Genomic DNA, 16,436 nt, shown 5'->3' with positions numbered 1-16,436 from the left:
CTTTGATTACAGTCTCCATTCTGGGACTACAGCATAAACTGCGCTCTCCCCTACACCTGCCAATGAGTGTAATCATCGTCCCTTGAAGCTATGATAACTTTTTGACCAACGCTTTCAGTTACACTTCTTGGAAGGTTTACTAGAATTCTGATAAACCACTGACCTTGTATCAGTGTTCAGTTTTTATGTATAATCTTAACTCAAAGGTGAAACTACAAAGGTACAAGGGACAGGTCTTACAGCTGCTGTTAATACTGTAACTCAGTATCTCACCTAATTGCTAACCAACAGCAAACATTAAGGAAGGCTACAAACATTTTGTAGCCAAAAAAAGCCACAGCTTGCTCTAACTTAACTTTGGAAGGAGAACATTTCAAGTTTTAAATGTGTTATCCCCAAAGTAGCCTAAATTTGTTAATTCTGCCTCTAAAGAAATCACTCTGTGACCTTCAGTACTGAAGGAACAAAAAAAGATTTGATACCTAATTGTTGGACACGGCATTTAAATTGCAGACATGAGAGATAATGAACCAAGGCAAAGGGGATTGACAGATTTGGGATTACAGTAGAGATCAGGTCAGGTTAAAGCTGTTACAGTATGCTGGCATTGTTCTTTGCAAGCACGCAGAGTAAGTGTCACAATTCCCTTTGCCACATTTAAAAAAAAAGTCTCACTACCTTATTTTGGATACATTTATTCAATTTGTTCATAACAGAAGAAGTGGTAAATAATTCTTTAGAAGGTTCTTCACTCTCAGATGTATATCAGGTTCTACCACATCCCCCCTCAGGATGCAGGAGGCAAGGAAGACTGTACAGGTCTTAGGAAAAGCCTGCAGTTTACTCCTTAGTCACCATCTAATCCAGCCATGGCTCTGCTCAAGCTCTGTCAGTCATTTTAAGGGAAGCCACTGGTCCTCTGGCTGGCAGTTGGCCAGTCACTTCTGCTATGTTTTATTTAAATCCTCCACTGTCCACGGGTCTCCTCCAAAATGAGATATTAATGGCTTAAGGCCACCACAGTCAAGTAGCTATTCTAGGATATCACAGGGAAGCCCTAAACCAATGAAGCAAGAAACGAACCCGAAATTAGAGAAAGCTGCTGTTGCCAAAGCCTCCACCAGACAGGAAAACTAGAGGAAATCAAGAGTATAATTGTAAGATGGTTCAGCCTTTATCTTTAATACGCTCTTTTGCTTTATAAATATAAAGGAAAGATAGAAATAAAACATGTATCTAGTCAAATAGAGTAAAACCACTCATTTTTAATTTTAGTGTTTTTAAGTGTTCAGGTCCGAAAAGCAATACACAAAGTCCGTCCAGTTATAGCAGGGATTATATCATTTATATTCATGTACATAAGTGCCATAGCTTCTCCTATCTCAACTCCATTACAGCTGCAGAGCTTTCAGCAAAAATCTAAACCTGCATGACTTTGAAGGTGTGATAAAGTACTTGGTTTAACCACATACCTACACATACATACACACACCCCCACTGTATTTACTCATCTACAGATAAACTAAGTGTCAAGAAAAAAAAATGTCACCTAAGACAGACATAACCCAGCAGAAACACTGAAGAAAACAGTTTGTAAAACTCCTTAAGAAGAAAGCATGATGGTAGATGGAAAACAGTTTTACTGCAAAGTCCTTTTCCTTAGTTTGGAGGAGGAAAGAAGGCACCAAGTCAGAGCGTACAGTTAGCACTGATAATATAATTCACTAGGTACATGCCTAGCCCCAGAAGTTATCTTACACAAGTTTGACATAGGCATAATAAAAACCTAAAGGATAACTGGATTGCTTTAAACTTACCAGAACTCCATTGTTACATCTGTAATGCATGAATATTGAAGTTTTCTGCTCTATTTAATGACCTCACTGACAGACTTTGCAATGTCAGGTAGAGATAATTAACAGCACTAGAGACAAACAGTGCAATTTTTAAAACAAGGTGAGGCAGAGAAAAGATTGTGCCACGTTTAGAAAACTAAAAAATAAATCTCATTATTTGAAGACAAGCAAGACCTTATGTAGGAGCAACTACAAAGTCTCATACAAAGTAACAAGATCTTTCATTGCAAAAACTTGCATAAACACTGCAAATAGTCATAAGAACAGAAGCGTTAACTTTACAAGCTAAGGTACAACTGTGTGTGCTATTAGACAATTTCACTTCTAGTTCCCAGCTACTATCATTAGAGGTAATGACCCAATTTACTTATGCAATCTCTACAGAGCTAGCATTTCCAAAGCTTATAACACTCTTGAAAGGTCTCAGAACCCTGTGATTTTAAGTTCGTAAATGAACAATGAACTCTTCACAAGCCAAGGAAAGGAGTTTCCCAGAAAGATTCTGAAGCAACTCAACCTTCAGTAGGGAAACAATAAAATTCTGTCACCACTAAAGTTCTGATGCAATTAAGAGTTCACATTAGAAAGTCTTTGGGGTAAAACAGGTTGGTCCTCCATTGCTTCTGGAAAAGTCAAAAAAAGTTTGCAAGACACTAATTTATTTGTTCTACTGATGTTAACATAATAGTTTCACCAACAAAACTTCTTACTAGGTTTATTACAATAGCATCTTCACTGTAGTTTATTCAATTCCCTTAGCTAAAAAGGCCACAGCAGCCTTCTTTCCCAACTTTGAAGACAATTGCAATAGTTCCCCGTCCAATCCACTCCATGACTGTGCTGACACACTGTCAAAGACTCTGTTACTGAAAATGCAAACAAGACCATGCTTTCCAACCAGAACAGCTGTAATCCAAGTACAAAACAAAGTAGAAGATACAGGGAAGACTGCAAGACAGACATACCAATGACAAATAAAAAAATAACAAAACAGAAAAAAACCAAAACCAACCACAATGTAAGTCTTTATGCCTAACAACAGTGGACTTGAAGAGTCTGAGAGGACATTTTGAAGAATTTTATTTGTAAGCATATAGTACAAAAGCTTATAATAAACAGTATGGGAGAAAGCATAAACATGACTGAAGATTGTAACAAGTGACTAAGGTGTCATGGGATTATCAGAGTTAAGGGTCAACATCTTAATAACAAAGAAATGACAACAAGCAGGGTATCATATAGACCACGAATTCCTTCACAAAATCAGACACCTTACACTTGAGGGGATATTAAAGGGAAACAAAACCCCGTTTATCTTGTTCTTAGGGACAGTACTGGATATAAATTGGATATCAGCCATTTATAATCTCCTCCGATTTAATTATGTGATTAATAAGAAGGAATGTTTTCCCTTCACTGGTGAATATGAACACAGACAACCCAAGCAACCGCAAACAGTAAATCATGTACATGCTTGTGTGAAAGAACAAGTTCAGATTTGGAAAAATAAAGTAACACACTGAACAAAGGAAATAAAACTTCATCCTCAAAGTTAAGCTGAAGTATGCAAGCATCCTGGAGAACCTGGAAGGACTATGAACAAAGTCACACCGTTTTCACTAGTAATTAACAGATTAAGCTATTATTTAGCATCATATAGCCTGTCAAATGAAGAAACAAAAGCTACCCAAAAGAGTCAGAACACCCATTCTATAGTTAAAATAGTTACTAGGCAATTAAAGCTCTTTCAGCCACGCCCTTTCTCCACAACAATTTGGAGATAAAACAGGGTGGGGTTTTTTGTTTTATGGGAAGGTATTTTGGGGAAAAATGGTCAAAACTTCCACTCCAACAAAAAGCAATAAAACAGTGGTCCAGCAAAACTGAGAATTAATCACCGGCTGACCTACATAGAAATAGGAACAGACAGTTACTTTACAAGAAGATATTAACTTGACCTAAAGCCACACTGAAATATAATTTGCTATATCTAGATACAGTCTCATGAGGCTGCTTTCAATTACATCAATTTAATTCTCAGCACTTCCAGGTACTATAAAACCAAAAAGAACTAGGGAGCTTCAAACAGCTCTCTAGAACAATCCCAGTAAAAACTCTGCCGAGTTAATTGGTAGTCCAATATCTCCCCAAAAATTAACAGAAACAGTCAAAAAATTCGTTATATTCTCTATAATACTTCCAGTCAAGCACTCTTGCCAGTGGATTGATAAGGGGTGTGAAAGGTATGTTTTCTCTTCTCTGCATTGTTTTTAAACATGCTTTAGTATGCTGTGGAATGACTGTCACTTGAAGGTATAGTGCTTGTTATCATGCTTGCAAATTTAAACTTATTTTTGGAGGAATTTTCAAAAAGCTAAAGGCAAGTGTTATCAACATCTGCAGAATCAAAAACTCTACCTCTTAAAAACATGATTTGTGACACTCCAAATACAAAAAAAAAAGTAATACTAAGGGTGGCTCAGTCTTCTTAAGTCTCTGAACTTCCTGATTTTGCTTGTACCAAGAAGATCAGATATAATACTGAAAGCCCTAACTCTACAGGCAGGAAGAAAACTGATAGTGCTTAGATCAGTTTCACACTCCTACTCAGCAACACTGAGTATTAAAAAAGAGTAATAATACTTCTCTTTGCAGAGGGTTTTCCAAAAACAGAGAAGCTACAGTAGTCACAGAACTCCCAGTAAACAAACTTCCTCCTTAACTTCTACAAGAAATGCCTACAGGCCTGTTTGTGACTGATCAGATATATCTCACATACGTATCAGGCTGAGGCAAATATGAAAGATGAGACCCTAGCTGGAAATGAAATGGAGCATGTTATCCTGCGACAGCAACTAACATACAAATTAATGTATTTGTTCCCAACCTGTCTGGTAAAGTTCCCTCACCACAAACTGTTCACCAACATGTGCAAGCAAAGAATGGGAGAATGGTATTAGTTATAAAGTAAGTTTAAAAGGCTTCATGTTTTCAGGGGGTTTAGACATAGCAGACTCTCTGTACTGCTGCAAATGGTATTTGTAGAAGGGAAAGAAAATAGGAAAGATACATTCTAGAAATGAAAAAACCCAACCAGATTATACTGCATCATATAACATTATCCTATTTAGTGTAAAAGATTATACAACAGTTGAATATAATTCCCTATTCACAGAAATAAGTTGGAAATACTCAAGAACAATATGACCAGCACATGTTTCTCTACCAACTGATTACCCTAAGTTTTTAAGATTTTAACAGTGTATTCAGTAATGAGCAAACTGCAAAGGTTATGGCTTTAGGAAGGGTTGCACAGATACTTTTAAATGTATCTGAGATGGCCTGGAGGGAAAAGAAAGCAGACTGTTTTATGCTGTAAAGCTGCATCAAACAGTTTAAGAGAGTCAAACATCCTTGAGCTGGGAAGTTTAAGTGCCGACTCAAAGAATACCACCAATTCACACTGGTGATGCCACAAGGCATCAAGGCATCTAATTGATGCCTTGTGTCATCAGTTATGCACAAGGACTTAAAGTTTCAGGTTAAAGTCACAGAAGTCAGTGTACAGTACTTGATCAAATAGTACAAGAGCACAGAAACAGGTTGCATAGATAGATGCTGTCACCAGCCCTTCCCATTTAAGAAACTTATAAACAGTTTAATACTACTTAGTGAGAAAAAGAGTAATTAGAGTTTGAAAAAAAAAAAAACAACAACAAGGAGGCAAGTGTCTTACAGCTGACCGACAAGAAAAGAGAAAATGGAAACAGTACCGCAAAAAAAGACCAAGAGAAGGTAGACAATTAAGAAAATGTCATTCAGGATCTATCACAAAAGAGGCTGAAGAACACTGCAAAAAATTCTGTAAAGGACATGTATCTGAACAGAAAAGATAGTTCAAAAATGGGATTTGATTCCATGGAACTGGCAAGAACAGAAAACAATCAACCAGGCAAAGATGCAGAACTGGGCAAGATGCACAAATCAAAGGAAGAAGCAGACTGTGCTGAAGGGGAACTGTTGCATAGATACAGAATCTGCAAAACAGAGATTGTATTCCAGTATTCTTAACCATCTCTAACAGTTAACACTAATCTTAATACTTAGTTCTATTTTTTTTCCAAAGGAAAATAACTGCATCAAAACTTACAGCTGTCAGCTCTTAAATTGAGACATTTTAACAAGCTCTGGTTTAGTTTATGCCACTCAAGGACTCGTGAAGAATTCAGTAAAGAATAAAGATGAGTCATGTGGTTTGAAAACAGGCCCTAACAACACTGTGGTCCAATACAGTGGGATCAAAACCATTGTAATTAAAATATCAAGAATTTTACAAAACATTAGACAGGTCTTCCAGGCACTACCAGCTTCCATTCTAAGTGAATATTTAGAATTTCCAGCATTCTAAAGTTTCTAGCAAATTAGGAATTTATTTCCCGAAAAAGATGCACTGTAGATTTCCAAAGTCTTCCAATTATCATTATCATAGACTTCCTGATCAAAGGAAAGCAAAATGAAACACAGTGAGACACAAAAAAAAACCCCCACACTGCTTTCAATTAAGATTTTCACTGCTATGGAATATTCAAAAATTCTTGAAATATTCGGGGTTTTTATATGACCCATGTCGTGGAGCAAATACTGACTTTTTTTAAATCATAACACTGAGGTGATATCCATTCAGGAGTTGGTTATATGAAGTAATATTCAAATGCAATTAAAAATAATATTTTAGGTTAAGTTCTTCAGGGCAGGAACTGACTTGTTGCTTATATTTATGTACAGGAATGCAAATATCTAACAGTCAGTATCAAATAGAGCCATCTAGCACTTTTGCTACAAGCTAATAAAAGGGTACTTAGATTAAATCAGAATTCCAACCCAGTTTCAGTAGCTTATAAACAATCGTGTGTCAAATGTTTGAAGAATTATAAAAAAATTTCGTTTACTTACAGATGTTAGCATTATTCCTTCATCCTGTCAGAAATCTAAGCTTATTAATTGCTGTAACTAGCAGTACAATTAAAAACAGCTGTCCTGAAGAGCTGTAAATTTTCTTAAGTTGTAAATGTACATAAAAACAAGCATAAAAGTACACACAAAGCAGCATTAGAAAAATTACCACTATTTATTGGGTCCACAGGTCCCAAAATAAGTCAAGTAGATGCACCTCTGCAGAGCCCCAGTGACTTCCAGTAATAATTACCAGTTACTCTGGAGGCTTACAATCAAGAATCTAGTCATCCTAGTCCAAGGCACAGCACAAAAGCTGCATCCATCCCCCAAAGATTAACTGATACAACAGTGCAGATATACACAAGCTGCCCACAGAACCACTGGCTACCATCTTCCTTCTACTTCCCATCTTCACTCTTTGTAAGCTATACTTCCAAATATTTATTGCTTGCAAGCCTTAAAGGCAGCATAATATGTATATATTAGTACACCAGTCTAATATGAACTGCAAATCAAACAACATTTCTAATTCGAAAACATTTTAAATGTTCTGAGTGATGCTGGGTAACAGGGATTGACTTCACAAAACATTTATGACACTGCACAGATGCTAAACAATACCTCTGAGGAGTGGCCAAGATGAAAAACTATTGCTAAAAAATCACCCACTCAAACCAATTCTTCCCAGTTTTTCTGGAATCTTTAGCTGCTCTGCCCCCCACTATAGAGCATTACAGTACTACTACACCATTTAGACATACAATGTCTAAATCTTAAACCACCATCTTCTACTTCCCCTCAGTTTTAGTCCCTTTTACTCACATGACTGTTTTCTCACCAAGAAAGGGAATTTGGCCACCTTCTGGCTCACTGTTCATTTTGTCAATGCCTCTCAAAACAGTTTTTCAGAACCAAACTGGCAAACTCAGCTGCACCAACACTAGAGCTGGACTCTAACATTCAAGGCTACACAACATTCAAACTTACTAACCTTTCATATTTTATAAATTACATTTGTCACTAACCTTATTTTTCAATGCACTGTCTGAAATAAAAATAACACCAGTGGTACCAATGCAAATACTTTACTCTTACTACTAAAATAACCAAACCTAGAGTTTTGAATAAACTACTTCAGGAAAACTAACACCATTTTTATAAGAATCCCTGAAAGTTTAAAAGTAAGTAGGGAACAGATATTTTACCAGACAACCCTATGAAGAACAGTGATTAGAGTGCTAAGATAGTCTACTTAAGTCACATATAAAAATCAGGTCTACTTATTCATATGGCATTTTTTTGTTATTGATGTTTAGAAGTTCTATTTATAATTATTCTTTTCTATACTTGTAAGCAGATCTGCATGCAATCAAGCTTTTATTTGTGAAATCTGTGAAACGTTCCTTCAGGGTTATCAACAGAACTGACCCATGACTGCTCAGACACCAAGGTGCTAAGCCTGTTAAGCAGTGGCTCAATATTAAATTAAATTTCCCCAAGAGAACATAATTACATACACAATGCTGAAAAAAGCTGTTCAGTCATCATGCTTACAAAGTACATAAGAAATTCTCCATCATAAGCTCAGGCCTTATGACAGTCATCTCTGTGGAGCTTTTTTCAAAAAAACTCCTTTTAAAGTCCTCTCTGCTAGCCATAGTATAATCAAGCAGAGGGAATTCAAGTGACTTTCAACTCCAGTGACACTATTCAGAACCTACACAGTCAGCAGTGAAACAACAGTTGTTTTGTCTTTTACTACCTATTACAAAAAACCAAAACATCTGATAACATACACAGAGGAGCTATTCACGGGGTGACAATGGAGAAGGGGCAGAGAGAGGAGTACTGTAGCTGAGGTCCTTCTTCACAGTTTCCAGCTGCTTAAAATAAAGAGTAAAAAGCCTCCATATTTGTCACAAATATACCAGAGGAAGAAAAGAAGTTCCACGGCATTTGAAGATGATCCTAAGATTATATTCTTGTGAAAATCACAGCTGAATCCACTTTTCCAGTAGCTGGGTTTCTTCCCAGAAACACATTAACCCTGCCTTCCTATCTGCTTCCCCATCCTTCCCCTCCCAAATTCTGACTGAAGTTCTTTTAAAAAAAATGTAGTAAGCCATATGTTAAATTCCTACTTTACCTTAGACAATGATATAAGGTGTTTGTGAACTTCAAGGTGACTGCATAAGCTTTTTAAAATAGACACAGTATCAACTTACTGGGGGAGTTCCGGTTCTTTGCCTTAACAGTTTGCTTAAAAATGTCCATCAACACAGACTTCACAAATATTCACCTGAGTGCATTAACTGGCACAACCTGTTTACAGCTTGGAAGCCAAGATTTTTATTGGCAGTTCATAAGCAATGCTGTCCTTTAATCCAAAGCATTTAAAGGGTTTCTGAGGCTTCTTTCACACAGTTAAAGATTATTATTTATATCACTAGGGATTCTTCCCTGTTTGTGGAACAGAGTATCAATAACAGGGCCAACTCACTGTCAAGTTACAAGCAAGTCAGATATAGTCTCCAGCCTTTTTTGTGCCATCTACATAGTTTTTTCAAGCAGTTAAAGTAACAATGGAGTTGTGGCTGTGCTAGGGACAATCTAAAAGCAACATATAAAATATTTTAATGGTCTTTCTGTATGTGGAAAAGGCTTAAAGTATAGTCACCAAATTAAAATTTTCAAGTTACACATTTAGAAAGCTACATAAAATTTCAAGATTAAATTTTCCTATTTAAAAGAACTGTCACTCAGAAAACTACTTCACTTGAAAGATGTGGGGTTTATTCTTAGACACACCTGAAAAAAACCACAACCAACTCTACAGACTTTTGCCATTCAAATTATATAGAGCAGACCTGAATAGGAAGACAAGCCATAGTTTAAGTTTAACCCTGGTTAAACTTATCTTGATATTCAATATTAGTACAGAAATAGAGTATTTCAAAAGGAGACCAAAATAATCTAGCTACATCACATGTCAAGTGGAATATATTGCTTCTGGTCTTGTAAATCATTACAAAATCATCGATTTCAAGTCATTTCTGCTCCCTGATTACTGATCCAGGGAAACAGCAGTGAAAACATTCCCAAAACACTTGAACAGGCACACTGAAAGATCTATCTATTCCAGATTAATAGATACTGATTGATATCCAAGTCTGTCCCACTTCATTCAGCACATTAAGGCAATCTTTGTAGATCTTTCTCAAACTGCTGGTGTCAAGACCAGACCACTGACATCTAAGAAACTGCATAGCTTTTATGGCATATAAAAGGCCCATTTCCAGGTCTGAGTCTCTGAAAGAAGTCACTTTAAGTGGCTAACACAGTGCTATAGAGGTGTTCAAAGAAGGCAATATATGACCAAGTTTTCAACCCCTGCACATCATCACATGCCTTAAGCCAAGTGGACAGTGTACAGCAAGTTTTCTAGCAGCTGCATTCTAACTCTAATAATTCAGCAGGCCCAAGACCTCAAAATTCGTAGCAGTTAATTTCATTTAGACTTGTTATTTTTAGAGTTACAAACACATTATTCATTTCCAACATGTTAACTTCTAAACAATAAAAAGGGCCTTGGATAAGTTATTACCCTGCCACAACCTCAACCTTTTTCATTTGTAGAACAAGGACAATATTTACCAGCTTCACAAGAGCACAGCAAGATAATCTCTTACAGTCTTTGGGATAGAAAGAACATATTTAAGTAACTTTTATGATCAAGTCAGCCAATAAATTTCTTACAGTTTCCAGGAGTTCCAGCTTTTTTCTGTTTTAATTAACAGGGGCATACATGTAAAACATGGTACTTATTTTCTTACAATATCCTGCTCAGAAGGTTCCAACTGTGTAACCTTCAAGAATAAGCATTTTTCACTCCTCTCTCTTGATGTAGATCCATGCCTCTCATCATTACTCCCCCAATCTTGCAGTGCTCGCTCCTCCAGAAGCAGAGGAGTTTGATCACGACAAGGACATCACACAGTAACACCTTCCTTATTTCTGCTGATGATTCTGGCAACAAACTAGCATGTAGGAAGCATGGGAACGGCCAGCCCCCTTTGCCCAGTGGTCTTTCTGTAGGAAACACACAGGAACAAACAACCTTAGGAAAAGGGAAGAACATATAGGCAAGGAGGAAAGGATGGAAAATTGGGAAATTTGTCACTAAATGAATTGGCTCCTAATCAACACAGAACAGCGCAGTGCAGTTTTTCTCCCAACTAGAAACTCAGAAATGATACTACCCAGAGCAGGGAGGACAGGCTTGGGAGGAAAGAGGAGGGGCCAGAAAAGCAAGAGCAAATTGCTTTCAAGAAGTCATATAAGCTCAAATTACAAGAAGTTTTTCCTATGAACACAATTTTTGGTCACCATTTCATATAATTAAATGAAAGTCTTAACAGTTTCAGGCTCAACTATCAGTCAGCCTTACATTTTAGGAGAGGATACCATTTTCATTAACAAAACTCAGCTAAACACGGGCAGTTAAAAAGGGAAGGGAAAGCAAAAGAATTATCTTACTAGCAGGGAAATAAAGGCAATGTTGAAAAAACCTTATACAAGTGTAATTTTTGATTACAGTAGGGTGACATTATTAAGCATACGTACAATTAAAAAAGCTATTCCTGTGTCACTGCCAGGTAACCACTGATTCAACAACCAGCTGCTAGAAATCTAAGATCTTCACTGCTAGATTCATTTCTTCTTGAAAGTATGTATTATGTCAATCAAAACTGAAAAAAATTCTTGTAGTAGCTTGGCTACACCCTAATAACTTTTTGCATGTCTTTCTGGCATATAAAAATGAGGGAAATAAGGAGGCAGAAGCAGACCAAGAAATGGTTTGGCAGGAAAATGTGCATTTCTGCCTCATTTGTTTCCCCAGAAATATCAGAATTACTGATGCCTCCTTTTCTGGCACTGATGAACAGAAGATATCATCTCATCTCCTTTAAGATATGAATAAAAAGACTCCAATTTAGATGTTATTAATCTCGCTCCCTTAAAGCTTTCCTCCTAGTGCTAAGTCAGATGCCTTAGAAGATGATAATTCTGACGTTCCTGAGGCACACCCACCACAAACCATTTGCCCCCAAACTCCTCAGTTTTCATTCCTCCCTATTGTTAAATAGTTTAACCATATAAAGACACTTCTGCTGCAGAAAGTAAAAAATGTAATTATTTTAAAAAGTCTTTCCTCCTCCACCAACAAGATCTGCCTTCCTTTGTAGCTCACAAAGTAAACTTACATACTCAAATTGGCCTCAAACCACGCCTCTGAAGATTTCTTCCAAAATAATATCTTTTATTAAAATGGCTTAAATAAGCCTACCAAATACTTCTTAAGACCTACACATGAGCTTCACAGTTTGAATCATAGACCAGTTATTCCACCTTTGCCAGAAGACCCCCAGTAGGCTGTAAGACATAAGACAGACCATGTGAGTGCCTCTCAGTTCCTGCCACCTGTTACAAAACTCAACTGCCTATTCAGATGTTTGTAATGATAGCAGTGAAATGATGATTTGGTAACAGAATAATTAGTTTTTTCTTCAGCTAAGAACCAACTTATTTAACACCCTCCCTGCTAAACAGTAAACAATTATTCAAGATAGTCTTCGGCGGGGTGGGGGGAGCAGGGGTGGGTGTGGTGGTGTTCTATCGCAAAAGATGTTTTGGTGGTTCTTGGCTTCAGTAATTTAGAAACTCTGTTAGATCAGCTTCAGCAGAAGAAAATGCGCCAGAAGCACCACTACTCAAGCCAAAACAACTCAATAGAGTCTAGCTGAGAAGATGGGTGCACTACATAACATGGTTTGGGTAAGTCCTCTGGAATTGTGTCTTCTGTCCTACAACTACATAGTTCAAGAGCTGGATACGAACCAGAATGCAGACCATCCCAGGAAAACAGAATTTAGCTATCCAAAACCAAGATTGTTTAGTAGCATCTATCTGTGCTATTTACCTTTTCCTAGAAAATACTCCTCGTTGGAAAAACTTGCTAAGTCAACTCCGACAGAAATAGCATATCAACATCACTTCTAGCATTATGTAATGGACTCATCTTATGCTCTGCCTGACAGATTATTTTAGAACTGGCTATACGAAAACATCCAGAGCTACATTCTTTGACTCACTAGATGTTTGTTTTATCTTAAGCTACCTGCTATTCATACAACAATACATCCACCTCTCTCTTCACTATAAACTGTCAGCTCTCTGGTCCTGTGAGAACACAAAAGAAATGTTACGCTGGACTGTGAAAAAGAATTGTTCTATTCTAACAAAGGAAAGGTTGAAAGAAGATCTACTCTACTTCTTCTTTAAAAGTGAACTCTTTCAGTGTAATGTAATTACCACAGGGTAATAACAGTAAAAAGAATGGCAACTATTTTTACTGTTTATCACCGGGTTAGTTTTAGCTTGGTTTTCAGACTACAAGGCACCTAAAATCAGGTGTCAGCAGAACCAGGATACTGATACACCTACAGTGAAAACTCTCCTGGTGTTGTTACTTCCTACATGACCAAATGAACACCTTTACTGGTAGAGATGACACCCAGCATACTTTTTTTCCCCAGCATCTGCACTTACACATTGCAATTGATCATACACAAACACCATTCAAGAAGTCACAAAGTAATAATCAACATGATTATAACAAAAGATGCCAGCAGGGAATGGAGGAAAAAAATAATCACAGTTAATCATACCTGAAAGCTAAGTTCATCACAGGTCACTAACACACTAGGCACCATGGTTAAATAACACTTTCTTTCCTTTTATGCAACATTAGCATACCTCATCAGGCAATTCTTTGAGAACAAAATTTTCACAACAGATCCAACTAATGGCAGTATGAGCACAATTGCTGTGTGGAAGATGGTCGCTGTTCATATATATATTCATAGCAATTAGCAGTACTGCAACCATGATGTTCTAATTATAACTTTTCTTCTGAAGTCTCAACTTCATTAATAACTTGTTCTCAAAATATGAGCCTTCTTTCCTCACTGTCCTAACATACTCCAAAACTGCGTGAAGGCATTCAGTAAGCACGCTGATTTAGTCCCCAGTTGAAACCAAACCTTTATACATGTCAATATAATTCTCCAAATGCACATCTAAGACATGAAAGTGTACAGCAAAGACAGCCTACGCATGGTGCATCAGTTTCTGCTACAACTTTATTTTTTAAATGAAAGACTGTGATCCCCTGCTTAAAAACAAAAGGAAACTGCTTTTTGGCTTCCAGGCCCTATGAGGTCTAATGTGAAATGTGATAAACAGCTGGGCTTACTCTTAAAGGGTTAAGAGCTATAAAGTTTAAACCACTTATATTTCTCCAGCTGTAAAACCAAATATTGCCAGAGTCTTCCTGCAGCCAGGGTACTGGATAATTTAGGCTAAAATAAATGTTTATTAAAAGAGGGCGTTGATTTCTTGGCAGCGGTGAAAAGCAGGAGACACCCCTAGTGTCGACGTAAAATACTACAGGACTCCATACTGTATCTCTGGGTTAATTTTACGGCAGTAAAAGGGAAATTTAAATCGTCATGATTTAAAAAACACAGCGATTCAAATACACGCACCTGGACATACCGCATACCTTCTTCCTGCAGTCTCAAAACCCACATGCCTATCATATTTGAAGTGTCAGCTTTCTTAACTCGGGCCAATTAAAGTATACATTATCTAGCCTGTCTCCCTGCCATGGGCTACGTGCATTATAGCTTTCCGGTCTGCACATGAACAGAAAAACGCTGCTGCACCAAGGGTGGGGGGGAACCCTATTGAGATTGCAAAATAACCCCCACAAGACATCGCTACCAAAATGCCGGGCTTACTTAGGGCGCTGCTGATACATCTGGAAAACAGATGAAGCGGGGGAACACGAACCCACAGAGGGGAAAGGGGGGGGAGGGCGTTTGGGGGCGGGGGGTGCGGTGAGGGGGTGCCGGGAGTGAGGCTGGGGGTGGGGAGAAGGGGAAGGGCCGAACCCAATGAGCGCCCCCGGGACGGCGAAGGGAGTAGGCGGGGAGGCAGCGGGGCGCACGGGGGCGAGGCAGCGGCCGTGGGCGGCGGAGGGGAAGCGGGGGGGACGCGCCTGTCCCCGGGGAGAGGCGCGGGGTGGCCACAGCGGCGGCCCACATGGAGGGGAGGGAAGCCTAGCGAGGCGCTCGCCCGTGGGAGGACGTGGACAGCTCGGGGACGGGAGGCGGGGGAGACGGGTCAGAGGCAGGGCAGCAGCAGCGAGGCGGAGCGGTGGCCGGGCCGGACCGGGCCCCGGGGCTGTCACGTCGCCTCGCCCCCCACCCCCGCGGCACGGCCAGGTCTGGAATATTCCGGCAGGGCGAGAGTGGGGGGCTCCGCGGGGAGGGGAAGTGAGGGAAGGTCCTCACCATGGCGGCGGGTAAGCGTCAGGCGTCTCCCCCGCAGATGAATCCACCGAGCCCCGGCCTCGCTGTTACGTGTTCGCCGCCGCCGCGCCCCGGGCCCGCCGCTACCGTCGACTCCGGTTGGGTCTCCCCTCACTGCAGCAGTGGCTCGCGCTGACCCGCAACGGCGCACAGGGAACGAGCGAGGGAGGGGGCGCGAGCGGCGCTAACGCTCGGCAGCGGGGGCGGGGCCTCCCACATCCGGGCACCCTCCCGGAGGGGGCGGGGCGCGGCCGTGACGTCAGGCAGCGAGTCGGGGGAGGGAAGGGAGAGGAGGGGAGTACAAAATGGCGGCGGGAGGGGTTGTAGGTGGGTTGTTGTGGTTATTGTTATTCTGGTTGGCTCACTGGGAGCGGGATAGAAGGTTCTGTGAAGGCTAGGATGCGGGAGGCTCAGCTGAGGGGCTGCTCTGCTCCTAGGAGGTCCCTTTTACAAGGTTTTGGGTACTGAGTGTTACCACAAGATAGGCTTGTTTCTGCTGCCTTAGTCCTCTGCCCAGGGAAAGGTTTTCTCAAGTGTTCTGAGGGTTGTCAGAACTGCTGAATGTCCCTGTGTCCTCATCCACCCTCAGCTTAGGCTGGTCCTTTTCAGCTGCTTCATAAGGTGCACTGCTGGAGCTCTGACTGCTTTTGCTTCTTTCCTTATTCTTTGTGTTACTTCTGTGCATGCAAAGTGAAAAAAAAGCCAAAAACCTCTAGGCAGGAAGACAGCTTGGTGCAGGCAGGCCTTTGGAAGCATGGCTCTGAGTGGTGCCTGCTCTTCTTATATTTGGGTTGGTTTACTTTTATACAGGTTTTTTTTTAATGTTACTTGCAAGAGGCTATCCAAGCTGGAAGGTACTCAGTACTTAAAGAGATTTTAGGATATTGTGTTTCAGTAGTGTTAACAATTACACAAAACTCAAGGATTTGTGCTGTAATGAGATAATTCTTGAAAGTGTTTACATGTATGTTTGTGGTTTCATGCCAGTAGTTAATACTTTGTACCTTGGATAGTTTGCAAAATAAAATGACTGATACACTTGGATGCAAACTAAGATGAAAGATGTAGCCTTAGTAACCCTTTTGAGGCAAGATTTAGGGCAGTGCAACTGCTTACATAAGTAAGGCTGACCCTCAGGGAGTGATCTCTATATTGTGGTTTTAAGTAGGCCAGATGACACCTTTAAAAA

The 16,436-nt window shown here is 39.6% G+C and overlaps 2 protein-coding genes across 5 annotated transcripts in view; one reads left to right on the top strand and one right to left on the bottom strand.

Annotated features, from left to right (window-relative positions):
• Window positions 1-15,476, bottom strand: part of PPP3R1 (protein phosphatase 3 regulatory subunit B, alpha) — a 40,276-nt gene extending 24,800 nt beyond the window's left edge. For both annotated transcript variants that reach the window (XM_064446641.1, XM_064446640.1), the window contains exon 1: window positions 15,230-15,476. Coding sequence is in view for 1 of the 2 variants with exons in the window: in XM_064446640.1 (XP_064302710.1) it covers window positions 15,230-15,232 (3 nt within the window). In the remaining variant the exon portion in view is untranslated. The remainder of the gene's footprint in view (window positions 1-15,229) is intronic.
• A 134-nt stretch (window positions 15,477-15,610) lies between these two features.
• PLEK (pleckstrin) overlaps window positions 15,611-16,436 on the top strand; it is a 68,512-nt gene continuing 67,686 nt past the window's right edge. For 2 of the 3 annotated variants that reach the window (XM_064446639.1, XM_064446638.1), the window contains exon 1: window positions 15,612-15,868. The gene's annotated coding sequence lies outside the window, so the exon portion shown is untranslated. Of the gene's footprint in view, window positions 15,869-16,436 lie in introns of all 3 variants that reach the window. The other variant, XM_064446637.1, reaches the window with a different exon arrangement.

This window comes from Phalacrocorax carbo, chromosome 3 (genome assembly GCF_963921805.1).
Source record: "Phalacrocorax carbo chromosome 3, bPhaCar2.1, whole genome shotgun sequence".
Classification (NCBI taxonomy): domain Eukaryota; kingdom Metazoa; phylum Chordata; class Aves; order Suliformes; family Phalacrocoracidae; genus Phalacrocorax; species Phalacrocorax carbo.
Note: the sequence above shows the minus strand (reverse complement) of the source record. Positions and strands in the feature narration are given on the sequence as shown.